This window comes from Sus scrofa, chromosome 14, assembly GCF_054392235.1.
Source record: "Sus scrofa isolate SSC_HxYL_T2T_F1_AM1 chromosome 14, Sscrofa_HxYL_maternal_Yorkshire_Landrace_v2.0, whole genome shotgun sequence".
Taxonomy (NCBI): Eukaryota; Metazoa; Chordata; class Mammalia; order Artiodactyla; family Suidae; genus Sus; species Sus scrofa.
Window position 1 is genome coordinate 67250322 of NC_139396.1, and position 27796 is coordinate 67278117.

Here is a 27796-nt window from a genome sequence, read left to right on the forward strand (position 1 = left end):
AGAACAGGCAGTGGGCTAGATTTGAATGGGTATGCCGCTCTCTGCCCTGGAGCCATATCTTCTTTCCAATGGCATGACCTTCACAAATAGATACTCAGTCCCCATGATAGTGTCCTTTAGTTTTCTATCTAAAAAGAACAAAGCTGCCCAAGGTTCTCTTTGCTCTTCACTTAAACACAGAAGATAAATTCATTTTATCTACATGAAATATAGATAATATTATCAAAAATCAGCCTAGTATTAAACACTAATCACATTTTCAGCTCCAACTCGGGGGAGTGGAGTACTTTTAATATCTCTCTGGACAGCTGACACTCTCTTATCCGAAGAAGCTTCCCTTCCTCTTTTGGATCTTTGGAGATTCAGTTTAAGTTCTTGACTCATTTCTAGAAGAAGGGAAAAAAAAATTATTTTAAGTCTCTGGATCAAGGAATATTAAAATAGAAAGTTCCAATTTAAAAATTCTGAGAAACAACACTCAAACTTTGAGGGTATTGCTTGTTTATTTATAAGTGAAAAAAAGCCGGGTTCTGAACCAAGTTTTAAATACCACTCCTAGAGCTTAGAGCTGCAATTCCTTTACATCCTCCCTCGTCATCATCTAAGAATTTATATCTTGTGAATCCTGACCCAGTGATACTCAGTTAACATTTTAGGATTCATGGATCTTCTAGAGGCAAATTATCCACAGCAGCTGTGTGGCTTAATGGTACTTGGATATATCAGTACAATCTACAACCTCCCTCAGTTTACAAGGAGAATGAGTTACTTGTCTGAACACACACAGCGAGTCCTTTAAGTAAATAATTATAAAGCAACCAAATACCCTGATTAGATTGGGTGCTTCTGCAAAGGAGGAAGTAAAAGAAGAGTTTGAAATACTTCTGTAGACAGTCTTCATTCCTTCAGAACAATGACCAAGATCAAAACAATCTGACCACAAAAAGAAGATCAACGAATTTGCTTCAAACAACATCTTTGGAAGAACTTCAAAGAAACTTTCCCTTACCTGTTGCCAGCAGCTGGAAAGGCCACTGGGCCTCCCAGCAAACCACCCCCACAGAAGCCAAGGGGTGGTCCTCTCAGAGTTGAGGGAATTATATAACAAGAAATCTAAAATCAGGGAGAAAAGCATCTCTGGTGCTACAGGGCTTTTTCCTGTCTCTGTGGCCGCCACCAGACAGAGAGAAAGCAGTTATGCCACCTAGTGTGTTCAATGGCAAGTGGCATTTGGGGAATAAATAAAAAAGACTATTTCTGAGACACGGTTCCTGAGTCACTGAGATTACTTGTTTTTCTCTCTCTCTTCCAAATTCTTCCCCTTTCAGTCTGAACTACACGTTTTAGCTGGACTTCTAAATCTAGGAACCCTTTCAAGTGTACCCTGATGAAACCCCGTGGAAGGGATGTTTCTTGACCTCTGAAAGGTTATCAGCCCTATTTGGATTAAAGTTTCTGACCAAGTGAAGGAAATAAAGCACCCACCTTCCCACCTCCCATTGTTCCTAATATGGTGTCAGAACAAATGAGAGGTTTTGACTAATGTGTGACTGTCTGATCTGGTGTCAGACAGGCCTGTGTTACAAACTAAATATGCCACCCCCCCAAAAAAAATCATTATGTTGAAGCCCTAACCTCCTGTCTAACTGTATATGGAGATGGTACCTCTAAGGAAATAATTATGGATAAAAGAGGTGGTAAAAGTGAACCTGTGATCTGGTAGGATTCTTAGAAGAAAAGACACTGAAGAGCTTCCTTGTCCAGTCTTCCTACATTCATGCACTGGGGAAAGGCCCTGTGAGAAAGCCAGGGAGACACCAACCATCTACAAACCAGGAAAACTCCCCACCAGATACTGAAACTGATCCTGATGGCACCTGGATCTTGAACTTCCAGCCTCCAGACTGTAAGTAAATTAATTTCTGCTGTTTAAGCCATCCAGTCTATGGTATTTTGTTATAGCCACCTGTGCAGACTCATACACCTGGGTTTGAATCCCAGCTCCACCACTAATTTGCTGTGAGTACATGATTGTGTGAAGCTTCATTTCCTCATCTTTAAAATGGTGTTAATAATAATCTTATCATACTCACAGGGCTGTTGTGAGGGTTAAATGGAGTAAATTACTTATGCAAATTGTAAGCACTTACTTATGCAAGTTAAGCACAGTGCATGGCACATAAGCACTCAAATGTGATATTTTTTTAATGGGAATGACCTCTGTTGTTTTTATTTTTTGCAACAACGTTATTTATGTCTTTCACTGCAGAGTTAATATTCTTTCAACAAAGTTTCAAGCACCCACTTTGTGTAAAACAATGCTCTAACCTGAGAGAGAGACAGGGAACAGTGAGAGGCTTCAGGTCTGCTTGGGGAGAGGATTTTTACACCAGTAAACAAAACAATGATAAAAGTTCCCAGGCACTATGTGCAGTGCTATGTATGATCCCATCAAATTAGTCCCAATTCCACCTATTTTACATCTATTTTCATCTGTAGATGAAGAAACAACCTCCCAGAAGGTAAGAGAGCCAAGAGCTGGGATTCAAACCCAAGTCTGTCTGTCAGGCCTGGGCTCTTTGAGAGGCTGAACCAGCCGAGCAGATTAAACAACCTTTACAAGAAGGGGCATTTACCAGGCCTGGAACTGTGCCAAGCAGAAGCAGAATTTGATCCAAGTCCCTGTTCCAAAGTCTGTGCATACAGTTTTACCAGGCATTGGGAAGGTTCGCTCCAAGGCATGGTAACCAAGGAAGAAGTCTTCAGGGAAGAGGGGGAGTGGGATTGGAACAAGCAGAGATAAGCTGTGTCGGGGTCCCCAAGACCACCTCTAGGTTCAAGAACCCACAGGACTCGGTATATAATCCTACTCGTGGCTGTGATTTATTACAGCAAAAGGAATTCAGTATAAACTATACTGTTTATATAATTTAGGTCCCAGTGGGCCACTCCTATCAGTTCTGAGAACAGGGAAAGTCCAAATCCAAGTTCCCAGACACCAGCCAAGGGCCAACTTATAAGCAGGCCTTTCTAAGTCTGCGAGATCTCAGGGCTGCTGTGTTAACTTTTCTGCACAAAAGCCAAGGGGTGGTCCTCTCAGAGTTGAGGGAATTATATAACAAGAAATCTAAAATCAGGAAGAAAAGCACCTCCATTGCTATAGGGCTTTTTCCTGTCTCTGTTGCCGCCACCAGAGAGAAAGCAGTCATGCCACCTAGTGTGTTCAGTGGCAAGTGACAAAGGCTGCAGCAAACTCAGACCCATAGCTTTGCTTTGACAAAGAATTCCTTTGGTTCTGTCACTTTGGGGGACATGTTGGTTACAGCAAAAATGGCCAGATGAGAAAATAAAGGGAAGACAACATCTTTTCCTTTCTGGGGGTCTCAGTCAGGAGGCAGGGTAGACTCAGAAATGAGTCAGCATACAGAGGGGCAAGGGCTCCAGACAAGAAACACAGTGATGGTGGTGGGAGCAGATACATCAGAGAGGGGTGAGGGCCTCAAGGAATTGGGGAGAGCCAGGAGATGTTACTGGACTCCAGTCACGGCTGCTATGTAGCGATTCAGACACTGTGTTGACAATCTCTGGATTTTTTCAAGAGAAGCTGGAATTGGGATTTTAATAGGAAATTTCCCTGGGGCTGCTGGGGCCCCTGGAAGGGCCAACTAAGAAACAGCCAAGTCAGCTGGGGAGAAAGGGAAGGCAAGATAGGCTTTGTGGAGGAGGAGGTGGGAGAGCAGGAAGGAAAAAATAAGACAGCATTCACCCAGCAGACTAAGGAAGAAAGCAGAGGTTAGGTTACACCTTATATTTGTGATACTGCAGATTTCATAGAATCAGGCAGAGCTGAGTTTCCTATCTGGTAGTTCTTCTTACTGTTTGACCTTGAGCAGTTAAGTTCCCCAGGTTTCAGTTTTCTCATTTGTAAAACATGGGTAACCACAGCACCAGCCTCAATCATTAAATCTTGTATCCATGAGGATTCACTCTCCATCTTCTCCTTCCCCTGCTCACCCTCTGCTCTAGGCAAACACTAATCCTATATATAGATTTGCCTAGTCTGGACATTTCATATAAATAGGTAAGTGATCTTTTGTGACTGGCATCTTTCACTTAGCCTAAATGTATATGTTTTTATGTGGACATACATTTTCATTTTTCTTGGGTATATGCCTAGGAGTAGAAATTCTGGCTCATATAGTAAACCTATATTTAATCTGTTGAGGATCTACCAAACTGTTTCTCAAAGTGGTTGTACCAGTCACAATCTCACCAACAGTGTATGAAGTTTCCAATTTCCATACTCCTTTTTTTTTTTCTTTTTTCTTTTCTTTTTTTTTTTTTTTTTTTTTTTTTGGTCTTTTAGGGCTGCACCCATGGCATATGGAGGTTCCCAGGCTAGGGGTCCAATAGGAGCTGTAGCCACCAGCTTATGCCACAGCCACAGTGACTCATAATCTGAGCCTCATCTGTGACCTACACCACAGCTCACGGCAATGCCAAATCCTTAACCCACTGAGCGAGACCAGGGATCAAACCTGCAACCTCACAGTTCCTAGCCAGATTCGTTTCCGCTGTGTCACGATGGGAACTCCAATTTCTCCATACTCTTGCAAACACTTGTTATTGTTTGTTTTGTTGTTTTGGGGGGGGGTGTTTGTTTTTTGTTGTTTTTTTTTTTTTTGGCTGTGCCCTCACTGGCCAGAAATCAAACTCACTCCACAGGAGTAGCCAGAGCCACAGCTGTGACAATGCCAGATCTTTAACTGGCTGAGCCACCAGGTAACTCCCTGTCTTTTTCTTTTTTTTGTCTTTTTTTTTTTTTTTTTTTTTTTTGTCTTTTTTCTTTTCCAGGGCTGCACCCGCTGCATATGGAGGTTTCCTGGCTAGGGGTCCAATCGGAGTCACCGCTGCCCGCCACAGCCACAGCAACACCATATCCGAGTGGTGACCACAGGTCACGGCAACTCTGGATCCTTAACCCACTGAGCAAGGCCAGGAATAGAACCCGCAAACTCATGGCTCCTGGTCAGATTCATTTCTGCTGCGCCACAACAGGAACTCCTCCTTGTGTCTCTTTAATTTTAGCCATCCTAGTAGGTATAAAGTGGTTTGTCATCTTGGTTTGCATTTCTGACTAATGATGCTGAACATCTTTTCATGTGCTTACTAGCCATTTGTAAATCTTACTTGAAAAAATGTCTGTTCACATCCTTTGCCCATTTTAAAACTGGGTTGTCTTTTTATTGTTGAGTTGTAAGAATTTTTTTATATATTCTGGATACAAGTCCCTTATTGGATACATGATTTCCAGATATTTTCTCCCATTTTTGTGAATTGTCTTTTCACTTTCTTGATAATATCATTTGAACCATATTTTTTAAAATTTTGATGAAGCCAAACTTATCCATCTTCCCTTTTACTACTTATCCCCTTGGTGTCATAGCTAAGAATCCATTACCTACCCTGAGGTCACAGATACTTACAAATATGTATTTTATTCTAAGAGTTATATATTTTTAGCTCCTACATTTAGGTGAATAATCCATTTTGAGTTAGGCTTTTTTTTTTTTTTTTTTTTTTTTTTTTTTTTTTTTTTTTTTTGGCTGCCCTGTGGCATATGGAGTTCCTGGGCCAGGAATCAGAACTAAGCCACCGTTTCAATCTATACCCCAGCTGCGGCAGCTCCAGATCCTTAACCCACTCTGCCGGACTAGGAGTTTGGACCTGTGTTCCAGTGCTCCAGAGATGCCACCGACCCCACTGCACCACAGCAGGAACTCGAGTTAGTTTTTATATATGGTGTGAAGCATGGTCCACCCTCATTCTTTTGCAAGTGACTATCCAATTGTCCCAACATAATTTGTTGAAAAGTCTTTCCCTACTTCCCATTGAATTGCCTTGGCACCCTTGTTGAAAAACAATTGTTCATAAATGTAGTATATTTCTGGAGTTCAAGCTTTGGCTCAGTGGGTTAAGGACCAGATATTATCTCTGTGAGAATGTGGGTTTGATCCCCGGCCTCTCTCAGTGGGTTAAGGCTCCAGCATTGCAGCAAGGTGCATCAAAGGTCTCAGATGCAGCTCAGATCTAGCACTTCTGTGACTGTGCCCTAGGCATCAGCTGCGGTTTCAATTCAGCCCCTACCCCCAAGAACTTCCATATGCCGTAGGTGCTGCCATGAAAATAAATAAATAAATAAATGTAGTGTATTTCTGAATTCTCTTCTGTAGATCTATAGATCTATCCTTCTGCCAGTACCACACTGTTTTGAAATTGGAAAGTGTGTTGAAAAGCTGGAGCTGGTGTATTGAAACAAGAATATGCAGATTATGACCTGCTGATGAGAGGGCACAAGCCACCCACACAGGGTCCTCAAGTCCTTCAGCATCTAAGCTCCCACTATGGGGAAGAGAAACTCAGAGGATCATTTTGATTGAAGGTAGTTTCAGTATATCCACACAAAGGAAGTAAAGCCACAAGAATTTTTACTTATAGATCACAGAAAGGGGGATGGTCTATACCTGGGGGAACTGGGGGAAGGGTAGTCCTGGGTCCCAGGCCAGGGGTGAGCAGGAGGTAGAGAGCAGAGTAGCAAGAACCTATTACTTATAAGAGAGTTGGGGCAAAGGCCACTAACTTTTTACAAGCTTAACTCTTAAGTGGTTAGTTTCAAAGGCACCCTAGGAAAAGCAAAGTGGGAACGTGACAGTGAGCATCCCAAATTCAGGTCCTTATCTGAATGTTCAGACTCTGGGTGTGAGCAGAGTTATCACACTGTAAAATGCCAAGGCAGGAGTTCAGAACTCTGAATGTTTTTCTAATTTAAGATTGTTTGGTTTTCTGGGTCCCCTTCTATTCCGACACCAAGGCAATACTTCAGTGTAATTCTGACACTAACTGCCTACAGTTAGCATCAGATTCCACCAGTTTAAGGTCACAGGATTAGGTCCAACAAAACTGCCCTTATTTCAGATGCCAGCCTCACGTGGAGTCCCCAGGTTAGCTACACTTATGACAGACTAGCCACAAATCCAGGAGGTTCCCATGACCCCTCTTAGGTTCAACAATCCACCAGAATGTTTCATAGAACTCAGGAAAAAATTATGTGTATGATTACAGTTGGATTATAAAGGATACAAATGAAGAGACATAGTACAAGTTCTAGAGGGTCCTGAGAGAAGTTTCCATGCCCTCTCCCCATGGGGTCAGGGCACATCACCCTCCCAGCACCATCAGTGTTTTCATCTACCAGGAAGCTTCAATGAGCTTTGCTGTCCAGAGTTTCTACGGGATTTTTATCATGTAAATATTATTGATCTAATCATTGGCCATATGGTTGAATTCAACCTTCTGTCTCCCTCCTTCCCCTCGGGGCGGGGCTGGCTCAGAGCCCCAATCTTCTAACCACATCCTTTGTCTTTTTGGTGACCAGCCCCCTCCGCCTCATTCATTGGCATGAACTCAGGAGTGATCCAGGGAGCTCATGAATAACACATACACTTATCATTCAAGAAATTACGGGGATTTAGGAAGTTCCTTGCGCCACAGCAGCTTAAGGATCCAGTGTTGCTGCAGCTGTGGCACAGGCTACAACTGTGACAATGGTTCAATTATTGGCCCAGGAACAAGTGTGGCCAAAAAAACAGAAAGAGAGAAATTCCAAAGATTTAGAATATCCCTCCAGGAACCAGAGACAAGCTTTTTTATTATGCAACCCTTCCATTTCTGTAATAATTTTATAATCAGTTTGTCAATATCTGAAAAAAAGAAAAATTCATCTAGAATTTTCATAAGGATTGCTGAGTCTGTAGATCAATGTGGGGAGTATTCAATATTAAAACAATGATATAAGGCTTCTGATCCATGAACATAAGCATTCTCTTCATTTATTTAGATCATATTTAATTTCTTTCAACTATGTTTTATCATTTCAGTATAAAAGCCATGTGCTTATTTTATTAGAGTTATTCCTAAGTATTTTATTCTTTCTGATGCTCTTGTAAATGGAATTATTTTTTTAATTTTGTTTTCAAATTCTTTGTTGCTAATGTATAGAAAACAATTTTTTTAAGGGCCTCACCTGTGGCATATGGAAGTTCACAGGCTAGGGGTTGAATTGGAGCTACAGCTGGCCTACGCCACAGCCACAGCAATGTCAGATCCGAACCGCCTCTGTGACCTATACTGCAGCTCACAGAAATGCCGGATCCTTAACCCACTGAGTGAGGCCAGGGATCGAACCCACAACCTCATGGATACTAGTCGGGTTCATTGCTGCTGAGCTACCGTGGAAACTCCAGAAAACAATTGATCTTTAAAAAAAATTTTTTTTGGCTGCACCCACAGCATGCAAAAATTCCCAGGCCAGGGTTTGAACCTGAGCCACAGTGGAGACCTAAGCCACAACAGTAACAAAACTGGATCCTTAACCACTAGGCCACCAGAGAACTCTTAATTTTTTAATTTAAATATTTTACTATTTAAAAATAGGAACAGATATCTTAGTTGATGATTTTAATGCTTTTTCAAATACAGGAAGATGCAAGGGTTTGGGTCTTAAATTTTTCTCCTGAAAATATCTATCTGAAAGCCTATTCTGCCAGGCTCCCCAGGGCCTTATTCCAGATATCTGCCCTGGACTTCTTTCTGTTTGTGTTGAAGTGAAGCTACTACAGTGGCTAATGACACAATCCTTATAAAGCTGGTCAGTGAGTAATATTATTCAGTTAGCATCTGATTCAGTTATCTAGGTAATGCTAGCCTGATAAAATGGATTGGGAAATTTCCCTTCTATTTTCTAGAAGAGTTTATGAAGGATTGGTGTCCAGTTTTCTTTAAATATTCAGTAGATTTCACTGGTGAAGCCACATGGACCTGGTCTTTTCTTTGTGGGAAGATTGTTATTTACTAATTCAGTCTTTTATTATAAGTCTATTCAGAATTTCTATTTCTTCTAAAATCAGTTTTCTTTCACTTTTTTATGGCCACACCCATAGCATATGGAAGTTTCCTGGCCAGGGATTGATTGAACCATGCCTCTACAGTGACCTGCTTTTTAGGGCTGCACCTATAGCATATGGAAGTTCCCAGGCTAGGGACTGAATGGGAGCTGTAGCTGCTGGCCTACACCACAGCCACAGCAACACTAGATCCTTAACCCACTGAGAGAGGCCAGGGATCAAACTCAAATCCTCATGGATACTAGTCAGATTTGTTTCCACCGCACCACAATGGGAACTCCTGAAATCAGATTCTTAACCCATTGTGCCACAGCAGGAACCCCTCGAGTCACTTTTGTTAATTTGTCTTTCTATGAATGTATCCATTTCACCTAAATTATTTAATTTGTTGGCATTTGCTTATGTTTTTCCCTTATAATTCCCTCTTTCATTCCTAATTTTAGTAATTTAAGTCTTTGCTATCTGTTTCTTGGATAGTCTAGCTAAAGGTTTTTCAGTTTGTCTATGTGTTAATCTTTTCAAAGAATCAACTTGTGGTTTTATTGACTATTCTCTATTTTTTCTACTCTTTACTTCATTTATTTCTGCTCTAACCTTTATTATTTCCTCCCTTCTGCTTGCTTTGTATTTAGTTTGTTTTTCCTTTTCTAGTTTCTTAAGGCAGAAGTTTAGTTTATTGATTTGAGATCTTTCTTCTTTTCTAAATATACGTTAATAGCTATAAATTTCCCTCTAAGCATTGCTTTTACTGAATCCTATATGTCTTGGTATATTGTATTTTTGTTTTCATTTATCTCAAAGCATTTCCTAATTTCCTCTGGGGTTTCTTTTTTCACCCTTTGCTTCTACTAGGTTTGAATGAAAGCAAGTTTCATACAGAATTCTTCCACCACTAAGGACATTTAGCAAGCAGGCATGAAATAGCCATACAACTTATTCTAGAATCTCCAAGTCCCAGCTCTGTTCCTCTTTGTTTCCCACAAAACACCTTACACAAAAGGTTCAGCTGAGGCAAATAAAAAGACATTCCAAGAAGTTCCCTTGTTGCACAGCAGATTAAGGATCCGGTGTTTGCATTGCAGCAGCTTGGGTCTCTACTATGACCTGGGTTTAGTCCCTGGCCTGGGAACTTCCATATGCTGTGGGTGCAGCCAAAAAAAAAAAAAAAGTATTCCAGTGGCAGGGTATGATCAAGGAGCCTCCCGACCACTATAGGACACAGGAGCATTTAAGAATCAAAGCTGGAATGCTATCTTGAGTACAGGAGTGTGAAAGTCTCACTAGATGTTTATATCTTATTATCGTAAGGATGAAGACACCCCCTAAAGTAATTCTAATTAGTCCACATATCTTAAACATCACTCATCTTATTAATGGAAAACTTATTTTAACATTGATCATCTCAATGAGTAGAACTTCTAGAGTTCAGAAAAGTGAAAGACAGCTTAAGCACTTGTAGGAGCTGCCTTTGATTAAATCCCCTTGTCATCCAAGAGTGTGTATGGTGATGAGAGAGGAGCACACCCGCCCAGGGGTTTACCAATGCCAAAACACACATTCTATCTCGGTGTCTATGCAGAAATAATATAAAGAAAATTGTGGGTCACGTCACAGTGTATTGCAGGGGAAAATATCTCTGGATAAAACTTTATACATAAACCCAGTTTTATTTTTTGAAAACACATCAGAACTGTGAGAAGAACATATAATGAATAGCTAAGAAAGTGTACAGGAACCCCTCCAATGTTCCTTGTGCAAACAAGTGTGATGCTTCACTGCCCAGACCCACAGCCTATTTATTCTGCCCCAGTCCTGGTGCCAAGGAAACCGAGGAACATTGTGGGCATTTTCATTGATGTTAACCCCAAAGAGTCATGTGAAAATCTTTCATGTCCTGTTTTCAAGCCTACCCTTGGCAGAATACATTCTACGGGGTACTCCAAGAGTTTCAAGTAGGCCCACTTATCTTTGCCTGCAATCTATAGTTCCTCCCCCTCCTCTGCCTCCAAAAGCACCACAAACATTTAATATGCTGGAGAGGTCAGTTTGAATGCAAAATAAGAAAGTTGTTACCAGGGAGGACAAATAGGAGAGTGGAGCAGGGAGGCCAGCTAGGAGGCTCCAGCAGGCCAGAGCAAATGGAACTGCTGCAGTCATGGTGGCAATGGTATCCCAGTTCTCCTGAAAAGTCCTAATAGCTTGAACGAGGAAGCTGTCACCCACTGGGACTGTGCTTACCAAGCAGGTTGTGGTAGCTGCCACGTCCCTCCTCTTCTGCTCCAGGCTCCCTTGTTGATGTCAACCAGAGAAACCATATGAAGATGCCCCATCACCACCATCCATGCTCACCAGGACAATGCTAGGTGACGCAGTTAGTTGACAAATTATTAACAACAACAAAAAAAAGCCAACAGAGGACCTAGGCTAAAGGAAACTCAAGAGACAGGCAAACCTGGAGTTCCTGCTGGGGCACAGTGGGTTAAGTATCCTATGTTGTCTCTGAGGGTTTGATCCCTGGACCAGGAACTTCCATACGGCACAGGTGCAGCTGAAAAGAAAAAAAAAGGGAGAAAGACATACAAACCTAATGAAATTTTGAATCATGATGCCATCAGACCAACTGAAAAAAGAGATTTGGGAACACTTGAGAAAATGTGAATATTGATTACCTGATTTTAAAGAATTATTATTAACTCTGCTAGGTGTCATAATAGCATTGCAGTCATGGTTTTTATATATATATTATATATATATATATATATATATATATATATATATTTGTTAGAGATACCTTTTAAAGCATTTACAGATAAAATATGATTCTGGGGAGTTCCCTGCTGGCTCAATGGGTTAAGAATCCAGCATTGTCACTGGTGTGGCTTGGGTCACTGCTGTGGCATGGGTTCAATCATGGGCTGGGAACTTCTGTATCCCTTGGGCATAGCCAAAAACAAAAACAAAACATGATTCTGGAGTCATGGGAGTCATGAAAAACTCCTATGCCCTAACACGGTATTTCCTAATTACATCTTACATCCCTTTTTATCTTCATACGCACATTTTTTTCCATGTCTGTAGCCAATAAGACACCAAAACTTTTATGATCTGAGAACACATGCTGATTTTGAGAAGGGGCTCACCTATTTGGAATGTCATTGGTAACACCTGAACATAAAGCTTTTGATTTGCCCTTGACAACTACAGTCTTGCCCTTTTTTTTAACAGGAGCATTAATTCCTTAGGGATTATGATGGTTAACTTTATGTGTCAACTTGACTAGGCTAAATGATGCCTAGATATCTGGTTAACATTTTTTCTGGGTGTATCTCTGAGGATGTTTCTGGAAGAGATTAGAATTTGAATTAGGAACCTGAGTAACGCAGATGGCCCTCCGAGGTGGGTGGGCATCATCCAAACTATTGAGGACTCTGATATAACAAAATGTTGGAGGAAGGGAATTCCCTTGCAGTGCAGCAGGTTAAGAACCCAGTGATGTCACTGCATCAGCTTGGGTCGCTGCTGTGGCACGGGTTTAATCTCTGGCCCATACACCTCCACATGCCATAGGTGCAGCCAAAAAAAGAAAAGAAAGAAAGAAGAAAAGAAAAAAGGCAGAGGAAGGGCATATTGGCTGTTTCTGCTTGAACCGAGACATCCATCTTCCACCCTTGGAGCTGTTGCTCAGGCTTTCATACTCAGTTAGGGACTTACATCATCAGCTCCCTACTGGCAAGCCTTCAGGCTTAGGCTGAATCACATCACTGGCTTTCTGGTACTCTAGATGCAGATGGCAGATGGTGGAACAGCCTGGCTTTCATAACCACATGAGTCAATTCCTATAATAAACTGTGTCTCCCATTGGCTCTGTTTTTCTGCAGGGCCCTGACTAATGCATGGTCGTTCCCTTGAATATGCATTTTGGGGATGCTCAACAGGAAAAAAAGTTCCTATGTGCTTGTGGAAAGCAGTGATGATATTCCTGGCTTTGGAATCAGTCAAATCTTCCCAGAACCATCATTACTAACAGTGAGACCTTGTGATTGATCTTTCACCTCTCTGAATCTTACCTCTTACTCTGCAAAGTGGTGATATTAATACCATAATACAGAATTTTAGTGGAGCTGACATGAATTAGTGCCCTTAGCACAGTGCCTGGTTCATAAGAAGTGCTTAGTAAATGCCTCCTGTTGGTATAGGTTGCTTCTTTTGGCCTCTTGGTTTTTTGTTTGTTTTTTCAGGTTTGGAATGAGTTGGCCCAGGAGAATATTTTTCATACCTAGTTTAGGTAAGTAGGATATTACCTTAGGGAAGCAAAACTGGATTGTAAATGCCACTAAGAAAACTTAAAACTGAATCCATCATATTACATTAGGCAAAGGGTTTCATTCATTTTTTTTTTTTTCCTCTTACTATCAGGACAAAAATGATGGATATGGAGAGAAATGAAGAGAAATCTGTAGGCATTTCACAAGTAAAGGCCTTACTCACTGATTAAATACAAACAAAAAATACAGGTGTCAATGATGATGCTTAGGGTTTTAATTAGAAAGAGAAAAAAATCTTCTGACAGATGAAACTGGCCTGTAATATCAGGTGAACCCTGGTGTTTCATGTTAAATAATTTCACAGAACATCCGCATCAAACCAGCACTAAGATAATGGATCAAGATAAAAACAAGACCACTTTGTAATCAGGTCTGAACACAGACAAAAATGTGAACATTGTCCAAACCACAAAAGTGACCAAACATCTCCCATCTTGGCTAATAGGAAGGACTGCTGTTTCTTTACCAGTTATACATTTAGCCTCCCTTCATTCCTCCCACCTTCTAGAAAAGATTGCCTAAATACCCGTACAGCAGAGCCCTGCTTCCTGGAGCCCTCTCCCAAATCGCCTATGACACACCCAAATCCAGTGAGACTCCTTTCCCAATACCTTGTTCCTGGCACCCTCTCTCACTGCCTTATCTCAATAAATCCACCTTTTGTTCAAATGTAGGTGTATTCTTGGTGGTCTTTGGCTGAGGGGCATTGATTTTGGTTTAAGGAACTCAGATTAGATGACCGTGCTGGTGCCGCTTCCTGAGATGGGGGAAATGGGTGTGATTAGTGGTTGAGATGACCAACTCGGATGGCCCCTCTGGCAAGTCCTGGACCCAGATTGTAAGGCTTGCCAGGATCTCTCACAAGCGCTCTGAGGTGTTCTCTGATCCTCCACCCTGTTCCTTCTAAGGCATTACCAACTTCATTTATGTTGAAACAGAAGGAATTAGCAGCTCATTTTAAATGTGTACCAGATGCCAGGGAGTGTTTGAAGGGCTCTAGATGTTTTCATTCATTTACTTCTCCTATCAGCCTTATGAACGTTGATACTACTATTTTTGGGTTTTACTGATGCGATACCTGAGGTTCAGAGGTTCCCTAACTTGCACAGCAATGATTCGAACCCAGGTCTTACTCCAGGTTGGCCAGTGTCACCCTGGACTCCTGGGTAACTAGGCCGAGGCGGCCATCTTGCCTGTGGTATGTACGGACTGCAAGTCCCGGCAGCCCTCGCGGTGGCAGCCTTCTGCACACAACAAATCCCGGCCTGCCCCTGGGCGGTCCGGGGTGGAGGGTTCTAGAAGGAGTGACGTGGGGTCTGGAGCGGGCTCGGAGGCGGGCGCCTCACGGCAGTAGCTGTGGCCGCAGCGCCGGGCCTGGGGACGTGGGCGGTCGGGGCCGCGGACGCAGCTTCCTCATCTCCCCGGCCATGGCCGCGCTTGGCCGGCCCTTCAGCGGCCTCCCCCTGAGCGGCGGCTCGGACTTCCTGCAGCCGCCGCCGGCCTTCCCCGGCCGGGCCTTCCCGCCGGGGGCGGACGGCGCCGAGCTGACCCCGCGGCCGGGACCCCGCGCTGCCCCGAGCAGCCCCGGCGGGAGCGCGGCGCGCGGACGGTGAGGAGCCCGGCGGGCGGGCAGGCGCGGGCTCGTTGACACTCCCCACGACCCTCGGCGGGGTCTTCTCCGTCCCAGGTTGCTGAGGCAGAGAGTGAGCCCCAGAGTCCGTTACCGTAAGTCGCCTGAGGTCGCACAGCGCGGGCGTCCGGCTCGGACCTCGGGCTGCCTGTGCCTCGGTGAGTGAGGAGAAAGTCCCGAGTTCGCCCAGGGAGAGCGGAGATGGGAACCCGGGCCGACCCGAGCCTGGGTCGGACCGCGGGGCGGCCGCGGCTACTGGTAACCTTTCGGCGCCTCTCGGACACTGAGTTTCTTCATCCCCAACTTGGGACAGAAATGGGTCCTCCTAGTGAGATTATAAAGTGCTTAGCACAGTCCTTGTCTCGAATGCGTTGTTATGCCCCAGATAAATCTCCCACGGTTTCGACCAAATGAGAAGTTTAGATTGCAGTTTCTATGCATGTCAGGACCACCCAGCATTTATACCTGACTGACCTTGTTACCGGCACTTCCATCCCCCTCGGCAAGGAAGGGGACAGCTGATAGGTTTGGGCTGGGCAGGATATCGGAGGTAGAGTAGATCTAATAAATTTCTCATCTGACTTGATTTTTGTTTGTTTCAGCAGTGTTTCTGATCACTGTAGAAAGAAACACAAGCGAGAGGAGGAGGAGGATGATGAGTAAGTTTCAGGTGCCTTTTTATTCACTTAATGGTCACTTAATTTAACCTATTTTCTGTCCACAACTGCTTGTTTTAAGTGAGTTGAAATATTAGGTGTCTGTGAAAAGAGGCTCAGGGAAATAATAACGAGTCGCCTTTTAGAGAAGGGAGCTAAGCAGGTCAGAGGTAAACTTTTCACTCTTGGGCAATTGTAATTTTGAATTTTGAGCCATGTGAATATTATTACATGCACAGAGTAAAAGAATTCACAGAAAGCTACATATTGAAAAGTCTTAAAACTCTTTGCTCCCAGTTCTACCCAGAGGTTACATTTGTTACCTGTTTCCTATTTCTCCTAAGGAAGATAGTATAAACAAGTTTATAACTGTGTATACTTCTGGTTTTTTAGATTTGTAGCCCGATACTATTCACATTGCAACGCGTTGGTCTTTTCATTTTACTCTCCTGGGGCACATAGAGTTCTACCTAACTTTTTCAAAAGTTGAATTCTATTGTAAGGCTAGGTATAGGTCATTAAGCAGTCAGCTAGTGTTGGATTTCTAAATTAATTGGAACCTTTTGTTATTACTAACAGATCTACCATGCCTGTCATTTTTTTATTAAAGTATATTTGATTTACAGTGTGTCAGTTTTTGTTGTACAGCAAAGGACTATCATTCTTTTTAAGTTCTTTGTATATATTTGCAAGTAGATAAAGGAATTTAATTGTTGGATTTTAAAGCCTATGCGTTTTGAATTTTGAAGAAGAGTTGTTGTCAGTGTATAGGCCTTAGGCCTTTTATCAGTGGGTATGGCTGTTTCTCCATCTTCTCACCAGAACTGTATTTTCAAACTTTTTGATCACCACTTAGCTGTTAGGTAAAAATTGCATGTCATAGGCAGTCTAAATTTTTTTTTTCCTTTGTGTTTTCAGGTTCTCACCTGCAGCATATGGAGGCTCCCAGGCTAGGGGTCTAATCGGAGCTGTTGCTGCTGCCTATGCCAGGGCCACAGCAACGTCAGATCCTTAACCCACTGTGCAAGGCCAGGGATTGAATCTGCAACCTCATGGTTCCTAGTCGGATTTGTTTCTGCTGCGCCACAATGGGAACTCCTCATAGGCAGTCTAATTTAAGAGTAAGAGACTTCCTCAAAGAGGATATCCAAATAACTGATCAAATGGAAAGATGTTCAACCTCATCATTCTGTAGGGAAATGCCTCTTAAAAGCACAGTGGGAAAATGAGAGAAAACCACATCTTTCTGGACCCCATGTTGGTACCTCTCCCACCTTTGAGAGATAAAAATCCCTCTAGGACAATAGAGAAGGGGACTCGTCTCCCGCCTCCCAGCTGCCCTGGGAGCTATTTGCTTTTCTTTAATAAAGACTTTGCTTGCTTAAAAAAAAAAAAAAAAAAGCACAGTGGCATAGTACTCTATCTACCACTGGTATTGGAGGGTTACAGAGCACCAGGAACTCTTCAAACACTGTGGATGAGAATATAAATTGATACTCTTTGGGAAACAATTTTGTGTTAGCTAATGAGTTGAAGGCATGCATACGTACCTATTTACCCAGCTGTTCTCATCAGGAGACACAAGAAAGTTCATAGCACCCTTATTCATGAGTTCAAAATTGGAATGTCCCAGAGTTCCCATTGTGGGCCAGTGGTTAACGAATCCTACTAGTAACCATGAGGTTTCTGGTTCGATCCCTGGCCTTGCTCAGTGCGTTAAGGATCCAGTGTTGCTGTGAGCTGTGGTGTGTCACAGACCCAGCTTGGATCCTGAGTTGCTGTGGTTGCACCGTAGGCCAGCAGCTACAGCTCCAATTAGACCCCTAGCCTGGGAACCTCCATGTACCATGGGTGCGTCCCTAGAAAAGGCAAAAAGACCAAAAAAAAAAAAAAAAAAAAAAACCTCACCTGTCAACATAGAGGTGTCTTATAAGCAAAGCAGGAGCAAAAGAAACTTTACAAGAATGTATATGTAGCGGTTCCCATCGTGGCACAGTGGTTAACAAATCCGACTAGGAACCATGAGGTTGTGGGTTTGATCCCTGGCCTTACTCAGTGGGTTAAGGATGCGGCATTGCTGTGAGCTGTGGTGTAGGTTGCAGACGCGGCTCGGATCCCAAGTTTCTGTGGCTCTGGTGTAGGCTGATGGCTACAGCTCTGATTCGACCTCTAGCCTGGGAATCTCCATATGCCGAGGGAGCGGCTCAAGAAATATCAAAAAGAAAAAGAAAAAAAAGAATGTATATGTATACAGTATAATTCCTTAGGTTCAAAGCAGGCAAAACTAAAAACCGTATAAGGTTGCATACATCTACATACATGTATGTATTTTTTTTTAAATGAAGTGATTACCTAAAAGATGGTATTTGCCTATTGAGAGAAGGGAATAGAGTACCGTTTTCGATCCTGGTAACAGTCTATATTTTGAATATTTTCATGGATTTTTGTTTCGTAACTATTAAATTGTATGTACTTTAAGGAGTGTAGGGATTTTATGATTACATAAAGTAGATCACTGTAGTAATTTGTATTTTGTAAGTTATATGCAATGTTGAACATCTTTTCCTTTAAGCCATTTGTATTCGATTTTGTGTAAATTTTTCATGTTTCTGTAAATTTTTTATTGGCTTACTGGTTTATTGATTTTTTTCTTGCTAACTTTAAGACAGTTTATTATGTATGTTGTGTTTTCCCCAGATTTGTTGTTTGTCTTTTAGCTTTGTGTATGATTTTTTTTTTCTTTTGCCAGCAGAAACTGGATTTTCTCACCTGGTTGATACATAGACTAATGAGATATTAGATTCGAAAGTTGCCTTAGTTTAAAAAAAAAACCTCTAGGGAGTTGCTTTTGTGGCTCAGCAGTAACGAACCCGACTAGTATCCATGAGGATGCGGCTTCAATCCCTGGTCTTGCTCTGTGGGTTAAGGATCTGGCATTGCCGTGAGCTGTGGTGCAGGCTGCAAATTTGGCTCAGATCCTGCGTTGCTGTAACTGTGGGGTAGGCCAGCAGCTGCAGTTCCAATTCAACCCCAAGCCTGGGAACTTCCATATGCTTAGAATGCAACCCTAAAAAGAAAAAAAAAACCAAAAAACCAAAAAAACGACAAACCTCTGGAGGAGACAATATTTTTGTCTTTTATTGCCTTGAGATTGCTGTTTTAAACAGGGACCTCTTTGCTTTTATCTTTTGGGGTTCCCTATAAGAGATTATTGAATAAAGGGTTCCAATGTCATAAATAAAAAGATTGAAGTATAAAAACAATTGACTTTAAAAGTTAACCATATTTAATTTACAGATGGAGAGATAGAGGCCTGGGAGGATAAGGGACTGGACAGTTGGATGTCAGATGCCTGAGGGGTACTGCCCACTTGCTGCTTCCAAAGTTCTCATCAAAACTTTAAAGTCTTTTTTTTTTTTTTTTTTTTTTTTTTGCTTTTTAGGGCCAAACCTGTGGCCTATGAGGCTCCCAGGCTAGGGGTCTATTTGGAGCTACAGCTGCCGGCCTACACCACAGCCACAGCAATGCAGAATCCAAGCCACTTCTGCAACCTACACTACAGCTCACATCAACAGAGGATTCTTAAACCGTTGAGCAAAGCTGGGGATCAAACCTGCAACCTCATGGATACTATCGGATTTGTTTCCGCTGAGCCATGACAGAAACTCCAGAACTTTAAAGTCTTTTATGTCACATTTTCCTTGAGACGTAATCATCATTGATCTCTAATTATTTGCCAAGTGGACCTAGAGACATGAAATAGCCCAAATTATATTGGAGATCAGAGATTAGAATCCAACTCTGATACTCAGTTATGTTTAATAGTTGAATTTTTAGCTATGCTAGGAAGTTACCTATTCCTTCTAGATTTATTCTCCTTTTTCTTAGGTGATTTCTTATGTGTATAACTTCTGCTTTCTAAATCATCACATATTTGGGGAGTTCCCGTCATGGCGCAGTGGTTAACGAATCCGACTAGGAACCATGAGGTTGCAGGTTCGGTCCCTGCCCTTGCTCAGTGGGTTAATGATCCGGCGTTGCCTTGAGCTGTGGTGTAGGTTGCAGACGCGGCTCGGATCCCGCGTTGCTGTGTCTCTGGCGTAGGCCGGTGGCTACAGCTCCGATTCGACCCCTAGCCTGGGAACCTCCATATGCCGCGGGAGCGGCCCAAAGAAATAGCAAAAAGACTAAATAAATAAATAAATAAATAAATCATCACATATTTGAACTAACATTACAGAAGTATTTAATGTATGGGTAGACATTCTTAATACTTCCTTATGAATTAAGATTAATTACAAACTAAACATTTCATAGTTCATTCCAATCAAAAATCTACATTCAAGAGAGCGTTATTAACTTGTCAGACTTTGTATTGCCAGAGACTTTAATGTTGATTTTCATAGTTTTAACATGAAATAGAAACTTCTCCCTTTAAAATACATACTGTTCCTTTTGACTCTGAGTTTAGAGTCAGAAGCTGTGGGGACCATTAATGAATCTTTTGGTTGCAGATTCTGGTCTCTGGATTGCACTTGCAGTTGCCCAGGCAATAAAGTACTTTCAGTCTAAATATCTAAGTAGAGCAGGGCAGGTTGTCTATTTAACTTGTTTCAGGAAAGCTTTCAGTTAAACTCTTAGCATTGTTGTAGTGCTTGTAGATACTAGTTTGTGGTAAGAGCTTGAGCTGTTGCACTTCCCTGATAAAGCAGGAGGTTTTAGTGAACATGATGTAGAGGTAGGATTCAGGGGTTACCTCTGGGGTCTGGTACCCAAAACACAGCTCAGCCTAAACATGACACCTTGGAAAGGGCGCTTTAATTTTTTAGGTCCTAGTTTCCACATCTGCAAAACAGAGCTATTGGATTTGATGAATTCTAAAGTCTCAGTGAAATATAAAATCTTATAGGAAGTTAGTTTATGTTGCAGTGTGGGGGAAAAGTGCACCCTATTATAAGTCAGGAACCCCAAGAGCAAATGACAGCCCTTGACATTTTTTGGGAGAAGAAATCAGCAGTATCATTTGCATGTAGTACATCTGTGTAATACTTGCTACAGACCTGATGAGGGAATATTTGATGCCTGCAGACTACCACCTCATATGACTGGTGTGATGGAACAGCAGCTGTATGAAAAAAGTATGGCTGGAACTGAATTGCTGCTTTGTAATTTTTGGTTTCTTTACCTCCCATCAAACCTTTCCAGAGCTGAATAAGTAGGAATGATTTCAAGTTACCACATTGAGCACTTCTGACCTGAAAAGGCAAAATCTTGCAGGTGCAACCTAATTTGACAAGTATCAGTAAGGGAAACATCTCAGGGAAGCTTCGAGAATGACAGAAAAGAAAATACATGGTTTTCCATCTTGCAATCACATACTGTTAAAAATTAAGAGTTTTGGAGTTCCCATCCTGGCACAGCGGAAACGAATCCGACTAGGAACCATGAGGTTACAGGTTCAATCCCTAGCCTCGCTCAGTGGGTTAAGGATCTGGCATTGCCATGAGCTGTGGTGTAGGTTGCAGACACGGCTTGGATCCTGCATTGCTGAGGCTGTGGTGTAGACTGTCAGTTGTAGCTCCAATTTGACCCCTAGCTGGGGAACCTCCATATGCTATGGATGCAGCCCTGAAGGGGGGGTAAAAATTAGAGCGTTTTTGATAGAAGAATTTGATAAGAGATGGGGATGATAAACATTTCATTTATATTGGTCAAGATTTTTATTAATTTTTTTTAAAAATTTCAGTTGCCCAGTGAGAAAGAAAAGGTTGACTGAAGCAGGGCTCTGTGCTAGTCCTAATGACTGGATTCTTTGTGCACATCAGAATATAGAGGGTCATGGAGTAAATCCTTGCTCTAGTGGCCTTTCTGCACCTGGTATATTAGATGTTATTTGTGAAGAAATGGATCAGACAACAGGAGAACCACAGTGTGAAGTTGCCCGAAGGAGGCTTCAGGAAATTGAGGACAGGTAAATGGACAGCATTTATTGGCTCTTTGGCTTGTTGCTGATCTTTTGTAACATCTCTACTCTTTCCAGCTACTCTTAATTTGTCATTTGATGATGCCTTGATCCTTACTCAGCCTATCAGACTTTATATAAAAATCAGGAATCTCAAGGTATATGCTTTAAATGTTAAACTCTTCTCATAGAACTGTACTAAATATTTTCACTTACTATCTGAATATTTTTGGTTTATGAAGGTTTTTAGGGACACATTGTTCAAATTTGCCTCTAATGTAGAACTTTTTCATTAAATGTTGAATGTCTCTTTCATATATACTTCTTTCTCCCAGGTATAGTCTCATCTTGATCTTTTGCTTTAGCTCCTGTTGCTTTTATCCTTTTTTATTTTTTAAAAATTTTGTCCAATTCAGAGTTCCCGTCATGGCTCAGTGGTTAATGAATCCGACTAGGAACCATGAGGTTACAGGTTCAATCCCTGGCCTTGCTCAGTGGGTTAAGGATCCGGCATTGCCGTGAGCTGTGGTGTAGGTCGCAGACGTGGCTCAGATCCCGAGTTGCTATGGCTCTGGCGTAGGCTGGCGGCTACAGCTCCAATTAGATCCCCAGCCTGGGAACCTCCATATGCTGCAGGAGTGGCCTAAGAAATGGCAAAAAGACAAAAAAATTTTTTTAAAAATTTTTGTCCAATTAATAGAGTATTTAATAGCGTGACTAATACTTTTTCTTTTCTGCCTGTACCTTTTTTTTTCTTTCTTTCTTTTTCGGCTGCCCTGTGGCATGCCTCTGCCTTTCTTTAGAATAATTGACGAAGATGAAGAAGTTGAAGCTGACAGAAATATAAACCATCTCCCCAGCCTTGTCCTTTCTGATACCATGAAAACAGGTTTGAAGAGGGAATTTGATGAAGTCTTTACAAAGAAAATGATTGAGTCCATGTAAGTTTTGGTTTCTGTTCAGTTATGATCTTGGAGGGAAATCCAAAATTGGAGACCCTTCTTTTTTGCTTTTTAGGGCCACACCCGCAGCATATGGAAATTCCCAGGCTAAGGGTTGAATCGGAGCTATAGCAGCAGGCCTACAACACAGCCATGCCAGATCCAAGCCACGTCTTCAACCTACGCCAATGCTCCCAGCAACGTTGGATCCTTAACCCACTGAGTGAGGCCAGGGATCAAACCCACATCCTCATGGATAGTAGTTCAAGTTTGTTACCACTGAGCCACAACAGGAACTCCTGGAGACCCTTTCTTAATTCACTGGGGTGAGCAGATTCTCTGTGCAGGTAAGAGTTAGAAGAATGCAGGAGTGGCTGTCTTGCCTACTTACCCCTGGATTGTTTTGAAGTCTTGGAATGAACTGATAGTCTAACATTTGGTAATGTGAGGATTGGCAAGAAAGAGCCCATTCTCCTAAATTCCTGAGATAGGATGTGGGTACCATATTTCAAAATGTCCTGTTTATCTGGCTCTCTAAGTTATCTGTGACCACCATTAAGACCTAGGAAACAAAACAAAAAGTCTCCTAGCATTTAAAAAAAGATGTCACAAAAGCCAGAATCTAAAACTCAGATTCTTGTCTTTTTTTTTTTTTTTTTTTTTTTAAGGGCTGTGCCCACGACATATGGAAGTTCCCAGGCTAAAGGTCGAATCAGAGCTGCAGCTGCTGGCCTGTGCCACATCCACAGCAACTCAGGATCCATTCCTTGTCTTCGACCTACACCGCAGCTCAAGGCAGTGCCGGATCCTTAACCCACTGAGCAGGGCCAGGGATGGAACCCGCATCCTCATGGATACTAGTCGGGTTTATTACTCTTGAGCCACAGTGGGAACACCTGAAAATTCTTAGGATACCAGGCCCACTGATGCCAGGTAAATGAGGCATCATAACCTTTAGATACAGTGGGTTCAGCTGCCCCTCACAGGGACTTTGCATTAGCCTCCTAGTGTGAGCTTATAATTAACTACCCATCCCTGAGGGTGGGTAAATAGTTTAGCCAAGAGTCAGCAGGTCACGTTGCCCTCCAGCCTAAAACATAGCACTTTCTGTTCTTGATAGTTTTCCAGAAGCTAGCTTTTGAGGGGTTAGGGGTGGTGGGAAAGGTGTTCTTCATTGTTTGTGTTTTATTTTGCCTTACTTGCCCTTGGGTCCCAGAAACCATCAAACTATCACTTGGTGGGGAGGGGTAGGGGATAGGCACAGATAATGGCTTACTGCAAAAAGTGTTATACTTCATAGCTATACTAAGTATAAGCCGAACTGAGATATTTTTAGGGTGTTTGGCCAGTGTTTCATTTATAATGGTTTAGTACAAGATAGTAGCACACATGTGCTAAAATTAACCACAATTTAAGAAAAAATTAAGTTAAATCATGGGCTCCTATTTCTCACACTGAATATTTATATTCAGATCACAGCATCAGTACAACCAGTTGGTTTGGTTGAAAAGACATACAGAACTTTTAAAATTTTGTGTACTGGAGTGGCCTTCTAAAGATTTATTTGGATTCTCATAAAGCTCCTGTTTTGGTGCCATCAATTCTTAACTCTAGGTGTTAGATAGCAAACATTAGTTTTTCAACGTATCTTTTATTTTCATGTTGTAAAATTATTGACAAAAATCTATATTTTAATGTCTTAGGAGCCGTCCTTCCATGGAGCTTGTGCTCTGGAAACCTCTCCCTGAACTCCTTTCCGATAAGCCAAAGCCATCATCTGATGCTAAGAACTACACAGGAGAGAGCCAAACTAAGCATGCAGCTGCCGGCACTGCCTTCCCTCAAAGAACGGAACTGTTTGTGGAACCTCGGCAAACAGGGTTGCCTGTTTACAATAGTTTGGAGACAGCTGCTTGCACAGAAGAAGAGATGGAACTCTAGAAACCAGTTTCAACCCTTAAGTTGGTGAAACTTAGAAGGCCCATGTGTTCAGTCATGAGCCTGCTTATGTAGTGTAGGGACTTGAAGGTTTTGAAACGGGTGTAATATCTCCACCTGTATTTTGGGGTGGGACTCATTTTGGGTAGCCATTTCTTGAATTCAACTTTTTGCAAAGGAAACTTGTCTCAAGGGAAAAGCAGTTTTCTAGGGGTCTTATTAAAGGAATATGAGATCACATTCTGCAAAGTCAGGTATAGAAGCTGTATGTGTAAAAGTAGCTTAAGTTATCTGTCGTATTGTCTAAATCATTCAGATATTTGGAGAATATTCAGATACTTGAGTTGAAAAAGATGCATTAAGAAAGAAGGATTCCCTTGTGGCGCATCAGATAAAGGATCTGGCATTGTCACTGCAGCAGTGTGGTTTCAATCCCTGACCTGAGAACCTTTGGGTGTGGGTGCAAAAAAAGAAAAGGGAAGAAGGATGTTCCTCCTGCTACAAGCGTACCTGACAGCTTCATATTTAGATATGAGCTCTCTGCAGTGGAGACTGACTGTATGTGACTGGGGAGAGGAAGGAAGAAGACAGTAGCTTAAGCTTGTTGCTGGGAAATTTAACAGAGGCTCTGAAACTTGCATATTAGTTGTCAATTCAGTGTAACTATATTGAATTAAATAACCAGTAGGTTGTGGCTCACCTCTGCCTCTGAAAATGCAATGAAAATACAAAGAAAAGGTTTTTCCTTGGAGGCTTTTTTGCCTTGTGCTACTGTTGCTCCTTGGATTCCCTTGCATAATTGATAAGCCCACCTATTCAGTAATGTTTACAACTTAATAACTGGGTGGTATGTTAAAAGATTGTGAGTTAACACGTGCAAATTGGCTCTGGGAGAACCATCCCTTAGGTAATCCTGAAGAAGTGCTGTTTCAGCCAAGCCCAGCATGTAACTTCTGTAGTTAAAAAAAGGTTGTGCCTATATAGCAAGTTGAGTTTTTTAATATTAATTTACAAAACAGTGACTGCATAATTAACTGAGAGCATACAGTGAGTGACCTGGAGATTAACAGTTTTAGCCAATTTGCCTGGTGCTTCAGGTATTGTGCGAAAGCCTAAAAGTAGAGACTAGCTTCCTGCTAGCAGAAGTCTTTGTCTTGAGGAACTTCCCCAGGCTCAGGGTGTCCTCTGAGGGGAACCAGGATTGAAACTTTATTTCTCAGGAAGAGCTCTTCTGCGTGGCAAGGACCTGGTAGTATAAAGTAAAATGAGTTCCTTTAGTGCTGTAGGATATCCACCATAACTTATTAAATATACTGGCCCTTTTATCGTACAGCAGAGACCACCCCAGTTCTCTTTGTTTTGTTTTACTGGGTTTCTTTTGTCTTTGTAGATATCAGACACCTTGTGTATAAGAAATGATTTATGCCAAGTGGAGGTGACTTTTTAGGAGCCAGTTAGAGGCAATTTTGAAACCCATGCCGAAATCCCTCTTCTTACAGTTGGTGTGGAAGTCACAAGTCTGTTAATTGGACTGTTTCCTCTACCTATTGTTCCTGCTTTCTCTATTTCTGTCTGGACAGTCAGGAAAAGATTTAATGTTTAATATTTAAACAAAATATTTAATACCTACACAGTAAAATTATTCGAACTTCAAACCAGTATTGAAACCAGTTGGAAACCAGCTAATAGTTTCTTAATCTCAGATTTAGAGATGAATGTAAACTGTATTCTGTTGAAATGTGCAAGTGTTTGATTCATGCCGTTTAAAAAACTCCTGCCTTTAGGTCATTGTTTAATGGGACCAACTTGTAAAGTTTGTAGCCTTAAAGAAATCTCTATGCTAAAAAAGTTTGTTCTGGTTCAGCTAAGAAACATGAAATAACTGCCTGGAATTTGGAGTTAGCCCCAGTGTTCTGGAGAAGGGGAGGTGACAGTTTTCCAAAGAAGGACCCATACACACTGATATTGTCTTCTATAGGGATTGTTGGACAGGCCTCAGATCAAGGTCTGTACAATGAACAGGAGGAAAGAAGAGCTTTGAAACAAGGCTCTTGATACCACTGGTGAATATAGGTGAGAACTAGTAAGATTCTGTTAACATCCAAGTGGAAGTTGTTTCAGGAGTCATATTGTATGACTTGATCATTATTTCTGCAGGAAAAATGGATGTTCAGTGCTCTTTTTTAAACTTTATCTTGCATATGTTTGTATAAAAATCGTCTTCTTCATCCTTGTGGTGCTTATTCATCTGAGCCGTTTCCATAGTCCTCATGCCTCTGCTTTGTTTTTCCTTTGTAAAGTAAGGCTTTTGCTTTTGCCTTAAAGTTTCCCTAGGGAATTCTTTTCATTTTGTACAGCTTTTGCAGCATGGATCAAACATTGGCTTACTTACGCTAATGTGTGAAGAGAAAATTATCTGAACAGGTGAGCTTTAATGAACAAATGTATATTTTCTCTGAGTTTGAGTAGGGCGTGTGTGGTTGCATTATTTTTTTTTTAATTAATATGAAGAAAGTAAGTCCAGTTCTCACAAATACTAATCAAATAAAAATTGCTACTCATTCTTGAAAAGGTGCAAATGTAAAATTTTTAAAAAATATCTATGGTGGGAGCTAGAACCATGCAAAGAATGTTTACCAACAGGTTCATTAATTATTTTGGATCTGGAACTTGGTTTTGTTTTTTAATAGTAATAAGAATGGTAGAGTACTAGGAAGGTTCTGGAAGATGCTGTCAATTTTACTTTAAAATGAGAATCTGGTGTTTCTGTATTTTATTGTTTTCAATAAAACTTAAGTGTTTTGGACTTTTTGAGATATTTGTATTCCTGCCGTGAAGTTAATGAAGTTTGCTCTTTGCTCTCCTCTAAATTTTATTGAAGCAGCATGCAGCATTCATTATCAGCGAGAGATTGAAATTTATTCTCAACAGATGGTTATGTTGGATTAAAAGTAAATTTCATAAAAGAATTAGGTATTTCCAAAATAGACCACGTTTTGCCATTTTAAAACCCATAGAATTTTTTTTTTTTTTTTTTTTTTATTTTTAGGGCCGCACTTGCAGCACATGGAGGTTCCCAAGCTAGGGGTCCAGTCAGAGCTACAGCTACTAGCCTACACCAAAGCCACAACAGTGTGGGATCTGAGCTGCATCTGCGATCTACACCACAGTTCACAGCAATGCCAGATCCTTAACCCACTGAGCGAGGCCGGGGATCAAACCTGCAACCTCATGGTTCCTAGTTGGATCATTTCTGCTGCGCCACAATGGGAACACCATAAAACCCATAGAAATTTCCATGCCACTTAACAACTCACTCCTGATGTCCATCAATGTCTTGGCAGGGGGATGGAGTCTTAAAAAATGTTCCAGGAGTTCCCA

General features: G+C 41.7%; 1 protein-coding gene across 3 annotated transcripts; it reads left to right on the forward strand.

Moving 5' to 3' along the window:
* The first annotated feature begins 14586 nt into the window (after positions 1-14586).
* CCDC117 (coiled-coil domain containing 117) lies at positions 14587-27221 on the forward strand. Of its 3 annotated transcripts, none has more exons than XM_021074024.2 (5): positions 14587-14897; positions 15521-15577; positions 21321-21545; positions 22340-22477; positions 24181-27221. In XM_021074024.2, the coding sequence occupies exons 1-5, from the start codon at positions 14716-14718 to the stop codon at positions 24416-24418; spliced, it is 840 nt and encodes a 279-aa protein (XP_020929683.1). In that variant the 5' UTR covers positions 14587-14715; the 3' UTR covers positions 24419-27221. The 3 variants fall into 3 exon arrangements, with proteins under 3 accessions (XP_020929683.1, XP_020929684.1, XP_020929685.1); XM_021074025.2 differs by having other exon boundaries at positions 15524-15577; XM_021074026.2 differs by lacking the exon at positions 22340-22477.
* The last annotated feature ends 575 nt before the right edge of the window (positions 27222-27796 follow it).

Bases quoted from the DNA above. Each gene is read 5' to 3' on its own strand.
- CCDC117 (XM_021074024.2), top strand. From the start codon at position 14,716: ATGGCCGCGCTTGGCCGGCCCTTCAGCGGCCTCCCCCTGAGCGGCGGC. The intron at 14,898-15,520 runs GTGAGGAGCCCG...TGTTTGTTTCAG, and splicing joins GGGAGCGCGGCGCGCGGACG to CAGTGTTTCTGATCACTGTA. The intron at 22,478-24,180 runs GTAAGTTTTGGT...TTAATGTCTTAG, and splicing joins AAGAAAATGATTGAGTCCAT to GAGCCGTCCTTCCATGGAGC.